This window comes from Styela clava, chromosome 8 (genome assembly GCF_964204865.1).
Source record: "Styela clava chromosome 8, kaStyClav1.hap1.2, whole genome shotgun sequence".
NCBI classification, from domain to species: domain Eukaryota; kingdom Metazoa; phylum Chordata; class Ascidiacea; order Stolidobranchia; family Styelidae; genus Styela; species Styela clava.
The window spans coordinates 4,750,315-4,766,372 of record NC_135257.1 but is presented as its reverse complement, the minus strand read 5'-3'; the positions used below and the strand labels follow the sequence as shown (position 1 = coordinate 4,766,372).

General features: G+C 31.9%; 1 protein-coding gene across 1 annotated transcript in view; it reads right to left on the bottom strand.

Moving 5' to 3' along the window:
* The window catches only part of LOC120346535 (uncharacterized), a 66,688-nt gene that overhangs the window by 8,503 nt on the left and 42,127 nt on the right, over window positions 1-16,058 (bottom strand). Inside the window, exons 80-109 of the mRNA XM_078114947.1 lie at window positions 15,833-15,924; window positions 15,665-15,745; window positions 15,143-15,258; window positions 14,746-14,874; window positions 11,908-12,051; window positions 11,592-11,687; window positions 11,255-11,347; window positions 10,998-11,079; window positions 10,276-10,385; window positions 9,981-10,061; window positions 9,729-9,851; window positions 9,230-9,421; window positions 8,714-8,917; window positions 8,060-8,266; window positions 7,514-7,702; window positions 7,032-7,214; window positions 6,723-6,914; window positions 6,190-6,378; window positions 5,377-5,577; window positions 5,137-5,264; window positions 4,901-4,994; window positions 4,340-4,534; window positions 4,057-4,263; window positions 3,415-3,522; window positions 3,180-3,278; window positions 2,466-2,678; window positions 1,756-1,959; window positions 1,205-1,414; window positions 428-628; window positions 114-209 (exon numbers count right to left, since the gene is read on the bottom strand). Coding sequence (XP_077971073.1) covers window positions 114-209; window positions 428-628; window positions 1,205-1,414; window positions 1,756-1,959; window positions 2,466-2,678; window positions 3,180-3,278; window positions 3,415-3,522; window positions 4,057-4,263; window positions 4,340-4,534; window positions 4,901-4,994; window positions 5,137-5,264; window positions 5,377-5,577; window positions 6,190-6,378; window positions 6,723-6,914; window positions 7,032-7,214; window positions 7,514-7,702; window positions 8,060-8,266; window positions 8,714-8,917; window positions 9,230-9,421; window positions 9,729-9,851; window positions 9,981-10,061; window positions 10,276-10,385; window positions 10,998-11,079; window positions 11,255-11,347; window positions 11,592-11,687; window positions 11,908-12,051; window positions 14,746-14,874; window positions 15,143-15,258; window positions 15,665-15,745; window positions 15,833-15,924 — 4,459 coding nt within the window. The remainder of the gene's footprint in view (window positions 1-113; window positions 210-427; window positions 629-1,204; window positions 1,415-1,755; window positions 1,960-2,465; window positions 2,679-3,179; window positions 3,279-3,414; window positions 3,523-4,056; window positions 4,264-4,339; window positions 4,535-4,900; window positions 4,995-5,136; window positions 5,265-5,376; window positions 5,578-6,189; window positions 6,379-6,722; window positions 6,915-7,031; window positions 7,215-7,513; window positions 7,703-8,059; window positions 8,267-8,713; window positions 8,918-9,229; window positions 9,422-9,728; window positions 9,852-9,980; window positions 10,062-10,275; window positions 10,386-10,997; window positions 11,080-11,254; window positions 11,348-11,591; window positions 11,688-11,907; window positions 12,052-14,745; window positions 14,875-15,142; window positions 15,259-15,664; window positions 15,746-15,832; window positions 15,925-16,058) is intronic.

The window sequence follows — 16,058 nt, the reverse complement described above, 5'->3', positions numbered from 1 at the left end:
TGAAATACATATTTTTATGGTAATGGACACAATACTCAATAAATATGAAACTGAAATGAAAATTGATGATACAATAAAATTGAAGTAAATAATAATTCAATCTAATTGCTTACCATGTTCGCATTGATATTGTGCTGAACTTCCTATTTTTGTATATAGATATGATTGCTCAGAATTTTCGATGGGCTCGGGAATGCCACAGTCAAAAGCTGAAATAATGGCAGATAACAGTTATTGAGTTTAAAATATTAAACACTATATATTACTTAGGATTAACTTGCTGCGGAATTTCAACCACCTTAACCATTTTGACTTGCTTAATAGAGATAAATAAAGAGATGTGATGAATCTTGACTCAATAAACCATAACCAGATTTTAGTGTTGAACAAAACCACAAATCTTTTATCATGAATTCAAAATTCTTACGTGAACAGTCCAGTTTATATGGGTTAGGTTGCCATGTTTGGTCTTTTGTGCATTGAATAATCTCTTCATTTATTCCCGATTTATTATGCTGATCCATAAAATATCCAGGAAAACATGTAATTTTCACTTTAGAACCAAACTCAAAAGTTGATTCAGATAATGATGAGTTCTTTGGAGCGTAAGGTTGGTCACAAAAAAGAGCTGAACAAAAAGGTCCATACAACAAAAATGAACAATCAATAAATTCCAACTTTGTTAAAAGATTTAGAATCACTTGAGATACAAGGCAACATTTGTGGTATTCATGCAAAGCACAGAACCCTAGTTCTATTCAAATGTAATATAGGATGTTTTAGACCAGTGCTTCCCAACCTTTTTCAGTTCGCGATCGACTTTCATTGTCGTTTCTCAGTTTGCGACCCACTTTTATTGCCATTTTTCTGTGTGACCCACAATGACATGTTAATATATGAGAAAAGAAACAATGCATCACCAAGCAATTTACTAATAATGCGAAACTTGATCTTGCATATTGGATAATATCTGATGAGATCTGATACTGACGCATAATATTGATTGTTGCATTGTTTCATAATTGTTTTGAAATGATAATGCCACAATTTCCTGATCTAGTCAAAAACGGTATGTAACATGTGGAAAAAATTCGCGACCCACTGGTTAGGAAGCACTGTTCTAGACAGTACAGCTTCATTTAAACCCAAACAAATAACACAAAATATTACAACCAAAACTGAACAATTATGAGAATTTTGTTACTTGCACATTTGAGTTTAGGAATATATTTATCCCATTCTCCGGTATCCATGCATGAGACTGTAGTTGACTTGATAGTATTTTGATAATTATTTGGATCGCGAAATGTAAATCCAGCATCACAAGTATAAGTAACAGAATATCCATATTCATAAACATCTCCATGTCTTACTCCATTTGGAATAGAATGCAAAGGTGGAGGACACTTCACAACTGAACAAAAGCAATAATATTATCTTTTATTAAACATAAAATTATTTAGAATCAGAACAGCAAACAAAACCTCGAGTGAGGTGTAAAACGTACAGCGAAAGCGTTTTGCCAAAATAAAATGGTACGTGTTCACTCACCCAAAATACGAATTTTCTCAAATCAAGTAATAAATATGTTTAAAATATAAAGTTGACAAGTTGGAGTACAAGTATTAAAAAAATTATTAAAAAATTTAGTTGGAATTGGAAAACCCATGAATATTTACTTTAAAACATTGCAAGTGATCATTGGATTTTCAATTGAATATGTATTTTCAAATGTGACACACAAACTTAAAATACCTTGACAAGCATAATCATCAGGATCAGGAGTCCATTTTCCATTCGATGAACATACTGCTCCAAAATGAGTTCTATTTAAAGATATTACAGATTGACTGAGTTTGTATCCTTCGATACAAGAATACATCACACTATTACCAATAGTGGTCTTGTCAGCAACATAATTCATGAATTCAATTTTTGGCGGAAATCCACAATCAATTTCTGCAAAATAATATAACATTCATTACAAAACCACATAATATGCACACAAAACTTTAATAACCAATACTACAATCATCAATTATCTAATTTACAGTTTGTTATAATGTAATAAAAATTCCTTCAATTCAAAGTGTAATTGGGCACTAGCACAATTAGCTGACTCTAAACTGATGAAATTATTTTTCATTTCAGGTATATAATAATCAAACTATTTTATTTCATAAACCTTAACAAATTCACTAATTTTCATAGAGGAATTTACTTTATACATACCTTACATCTACATCTGTGAATGATCTATACACTTATTTTCCGTATCGATAGTTAACTAGACTAGACCACTCATAACGATGCAAATAAGGAAAAGTTGATTTGAAGTAAAATTCCAATTCATAAGAAAACAACTCAATATTCACAAATTTATTTTATATATTAATTATCATATAACAACCCGTCAGAATAACAACAGCTACAAAACCACTCAGAATTATATTATTAATTTTAACCTTCACACTGTGTTTCAGTAGGCAGTTTTGACCAGTAACCATCATGCTGGCAAGTAGTTGAAATATAAGATCCATGTGATGGAGGCTTTGAGAATTTATATCTATCTTGGCACAAGTAAACTGTTGTCTCTGATACAGAATATATATCTTTATCATCAAATGACGGTGACGCATCAGCATTAGGAAGCATCGGTGGTTGTAAACATGTCACATCTAAAAGAAAAGCAAAATTTGGTTTAAAAAATGTGAACACATCAAGAAGTCATGGTAATAAACACTAGTGTGGAAGAAAAGGCATCTTCAACCTTTCCTAAATGAACATTAATTATTCTAAAATAAAAACCAAGAATAGCCAGCTCTAACTGACCAGTTGTAGTCTGTCAAATAAAATTTTCCTGCTATTGTGAATAAAATTTGCGATGAAAAATATTGCCTGATTTTCAAATGATGGCAACTTCATTTCCATGTTTAGATTGCTGTTAATTTCTGAGGCATATGCACTTTCAGTAATATTGTCAATCCTGTATTGAACTGTCCAAGCGTCCCAGTTGATTGACGTTCACATTATTGAGCAATATATTATTGCCCAAAATTTCTTCCAATTACAATGTTCAACATTACAAAAAATGGTAGAAGAACATTGCAATCAAAATAACGACAACAATCTTTACAGATGTATATACACAAGCTTAGTTGAAAAGGAAAATCTCTTACCAATACATGACGGCAAGGTTTCAGCAATCCCAGGAAACCACTGACCATCATCACTACATGTTATCCTAATTCGAGTGTGCCCACGATGAAACCAAGATCCTGTTACATGCATTTACAATCATACTCAGGATAAAATATTTACAGAAATGCAGAAAAAAGTGACGTATATACAAAGCACTTGTGCCTAAGTGTAGTATCCTTGGTGCATTTACAAAAACTCATTTGCATTTCATACCTGATCTACAAGTATATTCAACAACTGATTTGTAATCATACACAGAATTAGATGTTGAGGGATGCTTTGTAGATGCAGGCAAATATCCAGGATCATCACATGTTATTCCTGAAATTATTATTTTGTTGAAACTGATCACACTGACATATTGCTAGGATCGATTAAAGAGATGTTTCATTTAAATTTGGAGATAAAGAAGAAAAGAATTACAGCTTAACAAAACAACGATCCACTACATGTATCAACATGAAATTAACTATCCATATAATAAATGCATAAAACTGATGTGAACATAACTGCCTTGTCATAGATAATGGATGAATTTGAATTTGTATATTCTGTACAAAGATATAAGTGCTACATTCTTAGTTCATAGCTCCAGCAAACTGTCTAATTTCACACCTTAATTTGTTACTAATTTATGACATTTGATTGAAAATATATAGCCTAGTTACTGAATAGGTTCAATTAAAAATAACACATAAGAGAATGCTCTGTAAGTTAAAACAACAATACAATTTTAATTTGATCTTTAGTCTACAAAACAAATCACAAGCAAAAAAATGAAAGGAATCATACAAGGACGATAATACAAGTTATATTCAATGTTAAATTATCTCATATTCTTGAGAAAATACTTACGTTCACAATCCCTCATAGCTTTAGCATTGGTCCAAGTTCCATCTTTGGAGCATTCCAAAAACTGTGAGTTTCTTATTTCTTGTTCATTGTCTGATGATGGCACACGAAATCCCTTCAGACAATGGAAAGCAACTTTCGCACCATAGGAGGTGGAATTTCCGAATACCAAACTGTTCGCCGGTTGCTTCACAAAACCACATGTAACAGCTAGAAAGAATTAAAATTTTTTAAAAATTTTTAAAAAGACAGTAACGCAATGAAAAATAAAAAAAACAGCACTTACGTCTGCAGGCAAACATCTCTGGATCAGGCACCCATTTACCATTGATAGAGCATTTGATATTTGCAGATAGAATACGTTCAGTCATGAAAAATCCTTCATCACATTCTATGGTGAGTTCAGCACCATATAGCGTATCGATGTAAGTTTGTGTTATCGATGCATTGCGAGGCAAAATCGGATGAGAACAGTTTATAACTGAAATAGATTTTGTAGACATGCTAACTTATGAGGTCTTTTATGGAATCATGAAAAATCTTACAGTCAGCAAACGTTGTTCTTCCATTGGCGCATCATGCTAAAAATATACTTGTTATGTCACAGATTTGATTCCTGTGTTGAATAATTATATGCAAGAAGATTGCTGGAATCTGCGCTGTCATCAGTGGTTGTTGGCTTCATCCACCACAAAGTCTGTGCATTTTAAACAAATAATCAGTGAACTATTTTCATACCCGACATAGACTCATAACCAAACGAGGAGCTTTTAAATTTTTCTTATTTTAGTAGTTTACAGCAGATACTGGGTTACAAATGTGAAGACAAAACACATATTAGTCAAACCTGTACAAGATAATGTTTTAGGATCAGGTATCCAATTACCATCAGCTCCACACTGTATTGAAATTGTTGTGAGTTCTGTTTGGGTGGCAAAGTTCTTAAAATATCAAAAATAACATAATAATGAAGATAAATTGAAAACATTATAATATAAAATATCATTTTATACCATATCAAAACAACATACCAGAAAATGTATATATATTTGTATAACAAAGTAGAGAAGTAATAGCTCTTACGTCATAGAAATTTTCAGATGAAATCAAATGAGACGGAGCACAATCAACTTTGATAACTCTATAATAAACATAATTATAGCCAAGGATCTGAGCATTTTCAACGCTTTCAGGTTCTTCACAGTAAACATCTAAAAACATATAATTGTCGTAGTCACTTTCATATTGGCACAGGGTGTCATGTCTCTGTTAATACTTGAATAGATAATTGAATTCAATGAACAATTTAATAAATCATCTTACCATGGCAGTAGAATGTAGATGGATCTGGATGCCATGTTCCATCAAGCATGCAAGTTATGGACATGGAATAAACAGAAGGAGAAAACCAAAGACCAACTCTGCATGTGACATTTATAACACTAGAGTATGCAAAACTATCTGCAACATAGTACGAAACCTCTGGAAGATTTTGTGGTGGATCACAAAGGAAAGCAGATTTAGCTGTAAAGTAATTGCATAGCACTGAGAAATGGTTGCATTGTTAAAATTTGATAATACAATATTAAATAACATTTTATGATATCAGAAACTGAGTGGAAAAATATTATATGTTTTTTCGAAGAATAACATATTTCGGAAATAGAGTCTGAAATTAAACGACTCAATAAGCAAATTATAAAAAATGTAGCTATAAAAGAAATTCACAGTAAAGTCACCCTAATCTTGCTTTTTCGGAGATCCGTATTTCCCAATAAGATTTCGATATAACTAAGTCAGATGACTCAACTTTTCTGTGAATGTTTTGGTCTAATTACTTCACCATACACATGTAATCATTGTGGCATTACTTGGTATTATTTAGTAATTACTATTTGTTTACATGTTTGCATGCTGCATTGGTGATGGTCTATTAAGCTCACAGAAGGAGCTGTAAATGTTTAATCTGCTTTGATGGCTAATTTAATATATGATGTGGTGTAAACTCATTTCTATAGAAATACCAAATCTATTTTCAGAGGCTGAAATAGGCATAATAAGCTAAACCATTAGTATTAGACTGCGGTGGACAGTAAAAAAATGTTCTGGAAAATGTTGTGTGGCAAATGGACTTACGCAAACATTTTATGCTACGAGGCTCAGGTGACCATCTTCCAATGTAGGAACAAGTGATGTTTGTACGATTTTCAGTTCGAGAAAGAAAATATTCTTTATTGCAAGTATATTCGACTGATGCCCCATACGTTAAGTTATTTCCTGATGATGTTGCATGCCAAACAATTTCAGGTTCAGGGCACATCACATCTAATTAAAAAATAATTGATAAAATATTTGAAATCTGAACAAAAAAGGTTGGAACAAATAGATTAATATGTAGAATCTATACTTGTAATAGTAGCTTATGTAACTGAAATAAATTGTTAACAATACTAGACTAAAAACATGCCAATTAAGGAAGCTTTCCGTGGCAAATTTGTACCGTTTTGTGTTTGACACAGCTCATAACAAAATTGTCCATCTGAGAAATAAAGCATCAGATTCATCTGGCAAAAATATTTACAAAAATCTCATGGTTGATATAAAAACAGCAATGAATGGTAAACAATATCTGTATCCTTCAATATTTTTTTTATTTATTCAGCACTTACTTTTACATGAAAATTGTTCAATAGGAATGTCCCAGTGACCACTCTCTGTACATCGTATAGTTACTTGAGATTTACCGGGCTCAATATAATAACCTCTTTTACAAACAATAGTAACAAGACTTTGGTAAGCAAAATCATCCCCATAAAAGTCAGCATTTTGTACAAGTATGTCTGGATCCAAACATTCGACAACTAAAAAGAATAATTAGGAAATGATCAAACCACAGCTCATGCTGATAATAAAAGATATTTAAATATCTAGTCTATGACATGAGTGTTCTCTTTAGTGTTAAAAAATATTGAACATACTTTTGCAACCTCGGAGTGGTTCATCCCATCTTCCATTTTCCTTACAAGTAGTACGAAGCTTGAATTGATCTCTTTGAAACCAAGTACCCAGATCACATATGTAAATTACGGTACTGACATATGAATAATCACCACCAGATTTTATCGCACCTTGAATTTTGCCTGGATCTCCACAATTTACCACTACAACAAAATAAATGACATGAACTCTTAATCATAACATTAGTATGCATCAAAGCTTTTTAACTGATTGCTGAAATGCATGCTTTGATAAGTTATTACTAACATGCCCCATGAAAATAAATGCCCTTGGCCACCAATAGAACGGATGATGTTTGATTCACATGACCCATGATAAACAATCATCTCTAACAAGATCTGATGTCTATTTTTCTTCCATACATTAAATTAAACAGGCTGAAGCAACAATATTAGGAATATGTGACTGTTTAATGTGAACAAACTATGTATGTGGAGCATACATTGACAATCGACATCAGTGAACTCCTCATCCCATTGTCCACTTTGTTCACATACAAACTTCCATGAAATCTGCATGCTTTTGGCAGCATAACCTGTCACACATTTGTACTGAACTGTACTATTGAAGTAAAGTTGACTTCCAGTTAAAACTGAATTTGGTCTCAAGGTTGGTTCAGGACATTCAACAGCTAAAGAATAATTTTGTGAATATAAAATAGTTTTGTTAGACATACAAATGCTATTTTGTACCAAAAAATTTGCACTTTATTTTATGAGGACATCATTGTGGTCCAGATCACAGTAAACATAGAATGGAATAAAGGCAGTATAAGTTGTCAATGCATTCCTTAAATGAATTACTAGAAATACATGATGAATTTTATTCAGACAATGTAATAGAAATTGTTAATATTAGGTAAAATGCAAGTCATTTGAAACATGAACGAAGTATTTCATGGAATAACTATAGGCTTAATGAATTTTTTTAGTGTTGTATTTACATCCCTACATGATAAACCAAGTTATATATAACAGGTTAAACAAACCTGTGCAAAGTGTAAACTCAGGTTCTGGTAAAAAGTGTCCAGTTTCGTCACAATAAAAGTGAAGCATCCTCCTCCCTCCTTCAGAAGCAAACCAATAACCATGATCACATGTTACTGTCAAAGTTTCATTGTAATAAAATGTGCTGTTCAATGATCTACTCATTTTTGAGTGAAGTGATCTTTCTTGTTTAAATAAACATGTTTTGACTGGAAATGCAGAACAACAAGCAATGTAAGTACAAAGCTATATCATCAAGACAAGTTTAAAGATTAATATATGGTATAGAGCATGTATTTATAAGAATTAAATAAGAAAAATGCAAAAATAAAAGGAGAACGTGGAACAATTAATGGTTTGAAAAACTTACAAGCAAACTTTATTTGTGTCACTAAATAGTCACCTCACATAGTTCCAACTGTCTTATAGCTTATAAAGTAAACATGTTCATAATACAAGTAGAATTTGACAATCAAACTATTAACATCAATAATTATTTATTGTATAGTTTATTGCATTACTATTCACAGCAATGGTGCTAATAATGTTGTGACATTTTATCTAACATTTGACAAAAAGTAAACACAAAAGGACCTGAACTTTGTATATTAAAAAAATTTTGATCGGAATAGCAAGACAATACCGATAATACTGACTTTTACAAATAGACTTGGATTGATCTGGAAGCCATAAACCGTCTGATTGGCAAGTTGTAGAAAACAAAGTTGTAGCATTGATATAATTGCCAAGTTCATGACCTTTATTACATTCATATACAACTGTTTCATTGAAGGTGAATGAAGAAGGGATATGCAGTTGATGAGAACCAGGTAGAATACCAGGATTTTCACATCTCGCAACTAAAATATTCAATTATCAATATAAAAATGAGAATAAGATGTGTGAAATATATTAACCTCTAATAATGTATTTTTTATAATATAAAACACATCACAAAATCTGCAATTAATTTCCTAAAACAGTTTACTTTTAGTAAAACTTAATTTTTCAGGATGCCACAGAGAAAACTGAGCGCATGCACCAGCCTTTTAAACGTTTGATCAAACTCAAATTTTGGTGTGGTACCGGCTAACTAACATGACTGAGCTTCTTTGATAAATGATATTTTTTAAAAGTTGTTGCATACAATATTTTATTTATGGTTGCAATACCTCTACATTTAACATCTTCTGGATACCACATTGCATCTTCAACACTGCATTCTAACTCTATTTCAGATTGTTTTGCTTCTTGGTCAATCCAAAATCCCTCATGGCATTTTAGAGTACGAAATGCACCAACATAATTTCCACCATCTTCTATTATTCCATTTTGAACATATGAAGGTTTTCCACACATTTTATCTACAGAATTCATGAAGTTAAACATTATCTGTTTTACCCAAAATACACATCTGTTGTTAAAAGAGACTTTTGGATTGTTAATATAGATTGTTAATATATATAAAACAACAATATATAAACGGATGTTACTCAAGGTGATGTAGTTGCTTAGTACCTTTCACATTTTTAATGACTCATATTGTGCCAGTGCTTTTCATTAGTGTTCATAGATTCGAGGTTCAACAAACTTCTATTGAATGCCTTCTTTGATAAAAAAAAAGTCAGACTAAACCAAAAGGCAAATATAACCATTAAATTTTTCACTTACTTTTACATATTACTGTGTTTGGTCGTGGACTCCATTCTCCGTCATTTTGACAATAAAATGTCTCTGATAATTTCCCCTTCGAAATCCATGACCCATCATAACACTTATATGTCACACCATCACCTGCAGCAATAAAATCATTCCAGTCCTACTTATTATACTTGAAATAAATAGATAGATTGGAACTGGTAAAACTAGAGGTTAAGAAATGCTCATAAGAATGATTATGTAAAGTATGTAAAAGCAATTCACCTGCATTATAAACATGATTCCAGAGCTTTGGATCTGTATCATAAGCTGAAGGTACATAGCCAGGTGACTTGCAGGTAACACCTGGAATAAACATACAAATAAAGTGTTTGCAAACACATAATGAGAAGAAAAAATCAAACAACCGCTGCGTTTCTGTTACTTTTACGTGAGATAGAGAAGAGATGGTGCCGAAAGGTTCAATCATGTGCCAAAATATTTGAAATGCATAATCAATGATATTCTTATTGTAATCTCTAGAAAAAAACCATAAAATTCCAGTTATGAAATGGCAAACCTAAGCACTTGACATCTTTTACAGATGGTTTGTAGCTTCCATCCTCTTGACATTTGATCCCTTTTGTCATTACACCGCGTTCTATCCAGTAACCATCATCACATCGATATCTTAACATACAATATGGAAAAAACAAAATACAAAATATGATCGAAGCAGATGCACAATTTCACAACCCATTGTATAATATTCTATAGCAACGTTTTCAATAAATGGGTCAAAAATTATATTTCCATAATAAAAATGGAGAGGAAGAAATTTTGTCTTCTAAAGGGCATATTATGCAGAAAAGAATGAACTGTGAAGTAGCATTTTTGTATGCCTCCCAACACATTCTGTTGCTGCCTTCAGCACATGCACCTTGAAAGCGATCCACTGTAGCAAGACAGGTTGCGTGAATACAGGTATATTATAGTACTTACATTAATGTTAGATCAAAGTAAAGCTGGTTTTATGGCAAATTTTTATCACTGAAATGTTGGCATGTTTTGAACTTGTGCACACATGACTTGACATGTCACTGTTAAAAACGTGGTGGGTCATTTTGTGACCTGCGGGTCAGTGGTACACCATCCCTGTTCTTTAGTAACATGTTTTTTGCAACAATGACTAATTGACTACATAGTTTTCATATACAAACAAAACTTTCTTTTTAGCATAATAAAATGCCATACAAATGTTAACACAAAAAGGTAAAAGTAAGAACTTGATATGAGAATTACCCGACTACTTCCTCATATCCAATAAATTCTGAAATCTCATAAGTAGCATGAGGAATCTTGCCAGGATCGGGACATTCAACGGCTGAAAACACATAAAAAGTTAAGAGTCAAATTGAAATAAATAAGAATAAAATATAAAGAATCAGATAAGGGTACAATTGAAAAATTTGCTGTCAGTGGTTGGAAAAAATCAGATTTTCAGTAATAAAGGGAAATATTTATATATAGTTTCCCAAATTTACAATCGCAATACTCACGTTTGCACTCAAAATTAAGAGGATCAGGATCCCATTCTGCTGTTTTGGTGCATGTTGTACTTTGTTCATATTCACCTCTCTTCACCCAAAATCCTGTTAATTAAATGAGAATTTGAGTGTTGAAATTAACAATAGGTGCATCATTTACGTAGCTTTGAATATGCTCTATAAAATACATATCATTCACAATTTTGTGAGTAGGCACTTTTTTGGAAACTATTTTATTAATGGTTTGGAGCTGTTTTTAAAGAATTCAATCATTTTTTTTATATATACACATCAGCTATAAAACAACTTAAATTGTTACCAATCATCATAATACAAACAAGAAACTTACCAGTGGCACATTTGAATGTTATACTTTCATCATATGTATAACGAAGTCCAATAATATCAGCATATTGTACAGGATAAGGGGGTGGACAAATTAGATCTGAAAAATTGATAAGTACGGAACATTGCAGTTAAAAATTATATAAGAAATTAGCAAACATATATATTAGTAAACAAGTATGACTAAAAAATGAACATTGGTATAAGTTTGAAAGAAATGCAAAGCAATCAAATCTGTAGTTCATAAAACCTAATAAAGGGGCTGTTGAAGCTACACTGAACATATCAAAAATAAAAAGATATTTTATCAGGAAACATACCAATGCATCGAATAACGTCAAATGGAGGATACCAGTTGCCAGTTTCATCACAAACAAATTTTTGTTCAACTATTTCTTTTGAAACCATTTTTCCAACTCCACAAGTGTAAATTGCCTCTGCTCCATATGTAGTGCTTGAGGACACTGTGGAGTAAATTTGAGAGTTGGTATTAGGGATGCCGTGTCCGAATAATAAACTATTCTAAATTGCTTCTCAAAAAACATTTCGAATATTGCTTAAATTAAATTAAAAGAACCAAAACAATACTGCACCAGTGTTTGAATAACTTTATTCCCAACATAGGTGAGTGTAAGAAACATGTGACATATGACAAAGTCTGCCAAACTATACTGATGTGAATTGCTGAAATAAAATGAAACATTCTCCAAAAAAAATTGTTTTCTGAATTAAATAAAACGAACTTTTGCCATTCCAAACTTGTAATAACAGAAGTTGGAGCCAATCAAAATACTTTGAAAATTATCAAAAATGAGTCATGGGATCGAAACTTTTTTGAAATTGCACATTTCAACCAATGTTTTTTTATAACAAATTATGGCTGCAATGTAGAACATTCAACGCTCTCACATGCTTTCCAGTTAAAAAGGTAGACAGAAATAAGATGGCAAGTGTTGCAACTTGCAAGCATTGCCGTACATTTAAATTACTTGAATAAGCAATAAATATAAATTACCTCAATAAGCAATAAGATATTTTGCAACCAAAATGAAGCCGACAAATAGCTATACCAATCAGGAACAACAAAATTAAACCCACAAATTGCCGAGTGACTAAGCAAGCCTTTTTCATACTTTGTTGCGACGTTGTGAACAAAGAACGTTTTCCTAATTCATTGCACAACTTAAGAACATATTTGGACACAATTTATCTCATGTATGATCTCAAATTTAGGCGAGACGCATTGTGCGCAAGGCGCTACATTAGAAGGCCAAAATAATTTCGATAACGTAACTATTTACAATTGTATTACAAGCTGTGGCGTAGCAGCAGACTCGGAGTTCAAAACGCCACATTATTAAATTTTCAAAACATCGAATGCGATTTCACAGCACTAATTTTGGTATTAAAATCGCTGATTCTTCAAATTCGGAAATTCCCTTGCAACAGCTTCTGGAACGGTCACAGAGATAATGTGTTAATAATGTTAAAACAATGTTAATAATGTTAAAACAGCCGACATTTTTAGCGTTCAAATGACTTTTATGTGGCCTAAAATGTTCAATCCACAAGAACTACAGGAATTTTAAATGTCTTTTTATATTAATTTACTTGTGTTCAAGGTAACTCGTGGTTACCCCGACTAACGACAAAATAAAAGATGTGAGATGTGGTTGCGTCAATAAATATAAGCATTAATAATACTCAAAATACCACGGCAATCGGCAGACATAAAAATGTGCGGCAAAGTGCTTAATTATATCTTGTTTTGATTCGTATTTTTGCGAATTTGACAAATCTGTGCTGTTCTTGTAACACTGAAACCGCACTATCACAATGCTTTCAATATCAATTTAAATAATATCACTGTTAGACAAATCCCTGTGTCCGCAATAAAATTTCATGGAGTTGAATTTTTTTCAGGAAATTATTTAAAGATACTTTACATTAAATATTTTATATATTGCCATAATCTGGAAAAAAGTTACGCCAGGCCCCGTCGGTAGTTTTGAATGGATAAAAAATGCCTCGCGCTCACAACTGACTGTATGATAATGTGAAATTTTGCAAAAGCGTTTTCAATCTGTCGCGGGCCTCTTGAAACACAACTTATGGTGCTTTACGTTTTATTTCAGCGCTGTATTTTATATTCCCGCTTTCTAATCTAGGAAATTCGGGTTGTGAATTCACTCCCTTATTTATTTTTAGCATCTCGTCACCGATGATTATATGATAACTCGTTTTTCCCAATGGAGGCGACACAGTCCCATGCAAAAAAAAAACTTTCATTTTCCTGGTGGCAAAAGACATACCCATATGTCGTCGGAAATTTGTGATATTGAGAGAATAAACTAAACGCCGAAATAATAATCATTACGGCCTAAAACAATCGATGATTCTAATAACAAAATTATCGCTGTGAATTGTCATCAATTGTGCATTTACAACAACGATTGTTGGTCTCGAAGAGGGTTACTGGTACCCAGCAGAGCTAATGCGTCGGAAGATTCAGCATATCTACTTATTGACGTACTGAAAAAGATTGCGCGGCGACGTCGCAAGTTTTGCACATCATAAATTACGATTAAGCGAAATTGGAAAAAGCTATTCGAATACAGCTCTAAACGAAAACGAAACGATAGGGACATCCCTAGTTGGTATGTTGTTCAGTATTAATATGAGGTTGAAAAACGTGTTTTTATTGATCATTTTCTTGTATCTCAATTAATCTCACAATCTCAACAGAAAATTTTTTTTTTGTTGCACAACTCATATTACCGGTATCTCACATCTGGGATTAGTGTTTTCTTTATTCCAAAAAAATACTGCAACTATTTTGTTTTAATATATATATTACAAAAAACAATAGCTCAGATTCATTTGAGCATTATTCTTTTGCCTAATTACTTACACTAATTCATAAATGAAATGGGAAGCTTATTTTTAGTTCCAAACAAAATCAGAGTTTACTTCAAATTACAAGCAACATCCAAACCATCAGATTACAAATATTCAATAAACGAAATATCGATGGAGATCAAAGCAGAATCTGTGTATAGCAAGCCTTTTTTCATTCGATGCCAATATAAAAGTAATCAAAACATTGTACACAGTGGCAGAGTTTTCACTCAAGATGAAAATAAATATCCATAACTTACAAAGCGTGTGATTTGTTCCATCAATATCAGGCAGTTCTGGACATCTTTGAATAAAACAATTCACATCAGATGCTGGTGGCGTCCAATAACCAAACTTCGTACATTCAGGTTTTGCAGTTGGAAATCCATCTGAGAATATGATATATTTCTATATTGTATTCCTAAATTTCATTTTTAAACCTGGATTTCTTATGAATATTCAACTAATGTCGTGCATGAAAGAGAAATTGCTTAGCATAATATATCCTTGAAAAAACTGTAATTCAAATTAAGGATTACAAAGTACAGATTACAATTAATTATATTAACTGTCAATCATTTGTGTTGAAACCATTGAGTCAGTAAACAATTTAACTATTTGATAAATAAATTTGAAATAGTTGGAAAATAAAATAACCTAAATATGAACATATATTATTTTCCTCCCAGTGGTCTCTAATCATCCAACTACTGAGCGGATCTGTAAATTCTTCTCCAGATCTTGCTTCTACAGCATTCTTATCTTTAACGACTCTAAAGATAATTCAAGTTTAGATAATGATAAACTAAAAATTAACTTGTAATAAAGTAGTGTTAGCATAAAGGTTGCCAATGTAACATAGAATGACCAATAGAATATAGATATACATTTGAATAATTTGAAGTGCAAAGTATGCATGTTCATTTCAAATAGCTAAATAGAAAACAAAAAACACAATCAGTAATTTCTGAATGGATATAGAATATTGAAATTTTGGTCAAACTTTGCAAAATACAAGATTCAAATAAAAGTCTTAAAAAAATACAGCATATTTCAGGTAACTTGAGAATTTATCTGTAAATCCTGTAACCAGCAATAAATGTCATTTGTCACTAATGTGTATGGCTCTGTGCTGACCAGACTGGATTTCTATCTGAATAGCTTTAAAGTCATACTAACCTAATGTATACGGGAGGTGATGTATCTTTCAGTGACAGTAACAATTTGTTTCCATTTGATATTGGGCAAATCCATCGTTGTCTGTACGAGTAAATATTTATAGTTGAATATGGAGACAAAAACAGCGATATAGATATACTCCAAATATGTGTAAAATCATATTCTTACTTCTTATTCTTGCTATCACATCTTCTTAGCACAAGACCAACAGATTTACCATCAGATAATTGATGTGTTGAAGAGTCAATGGTCAGACAGTACTAGAAAAAAATAATCTGTGAGATAACAACACTGAATATTTTCAAATAAGTGAACAAAACAATATTTTAATATATGATCCCGTGTAAAATTGGTGAAATATCATTTATGAGTCTCGTATATCAATCATTTTAAA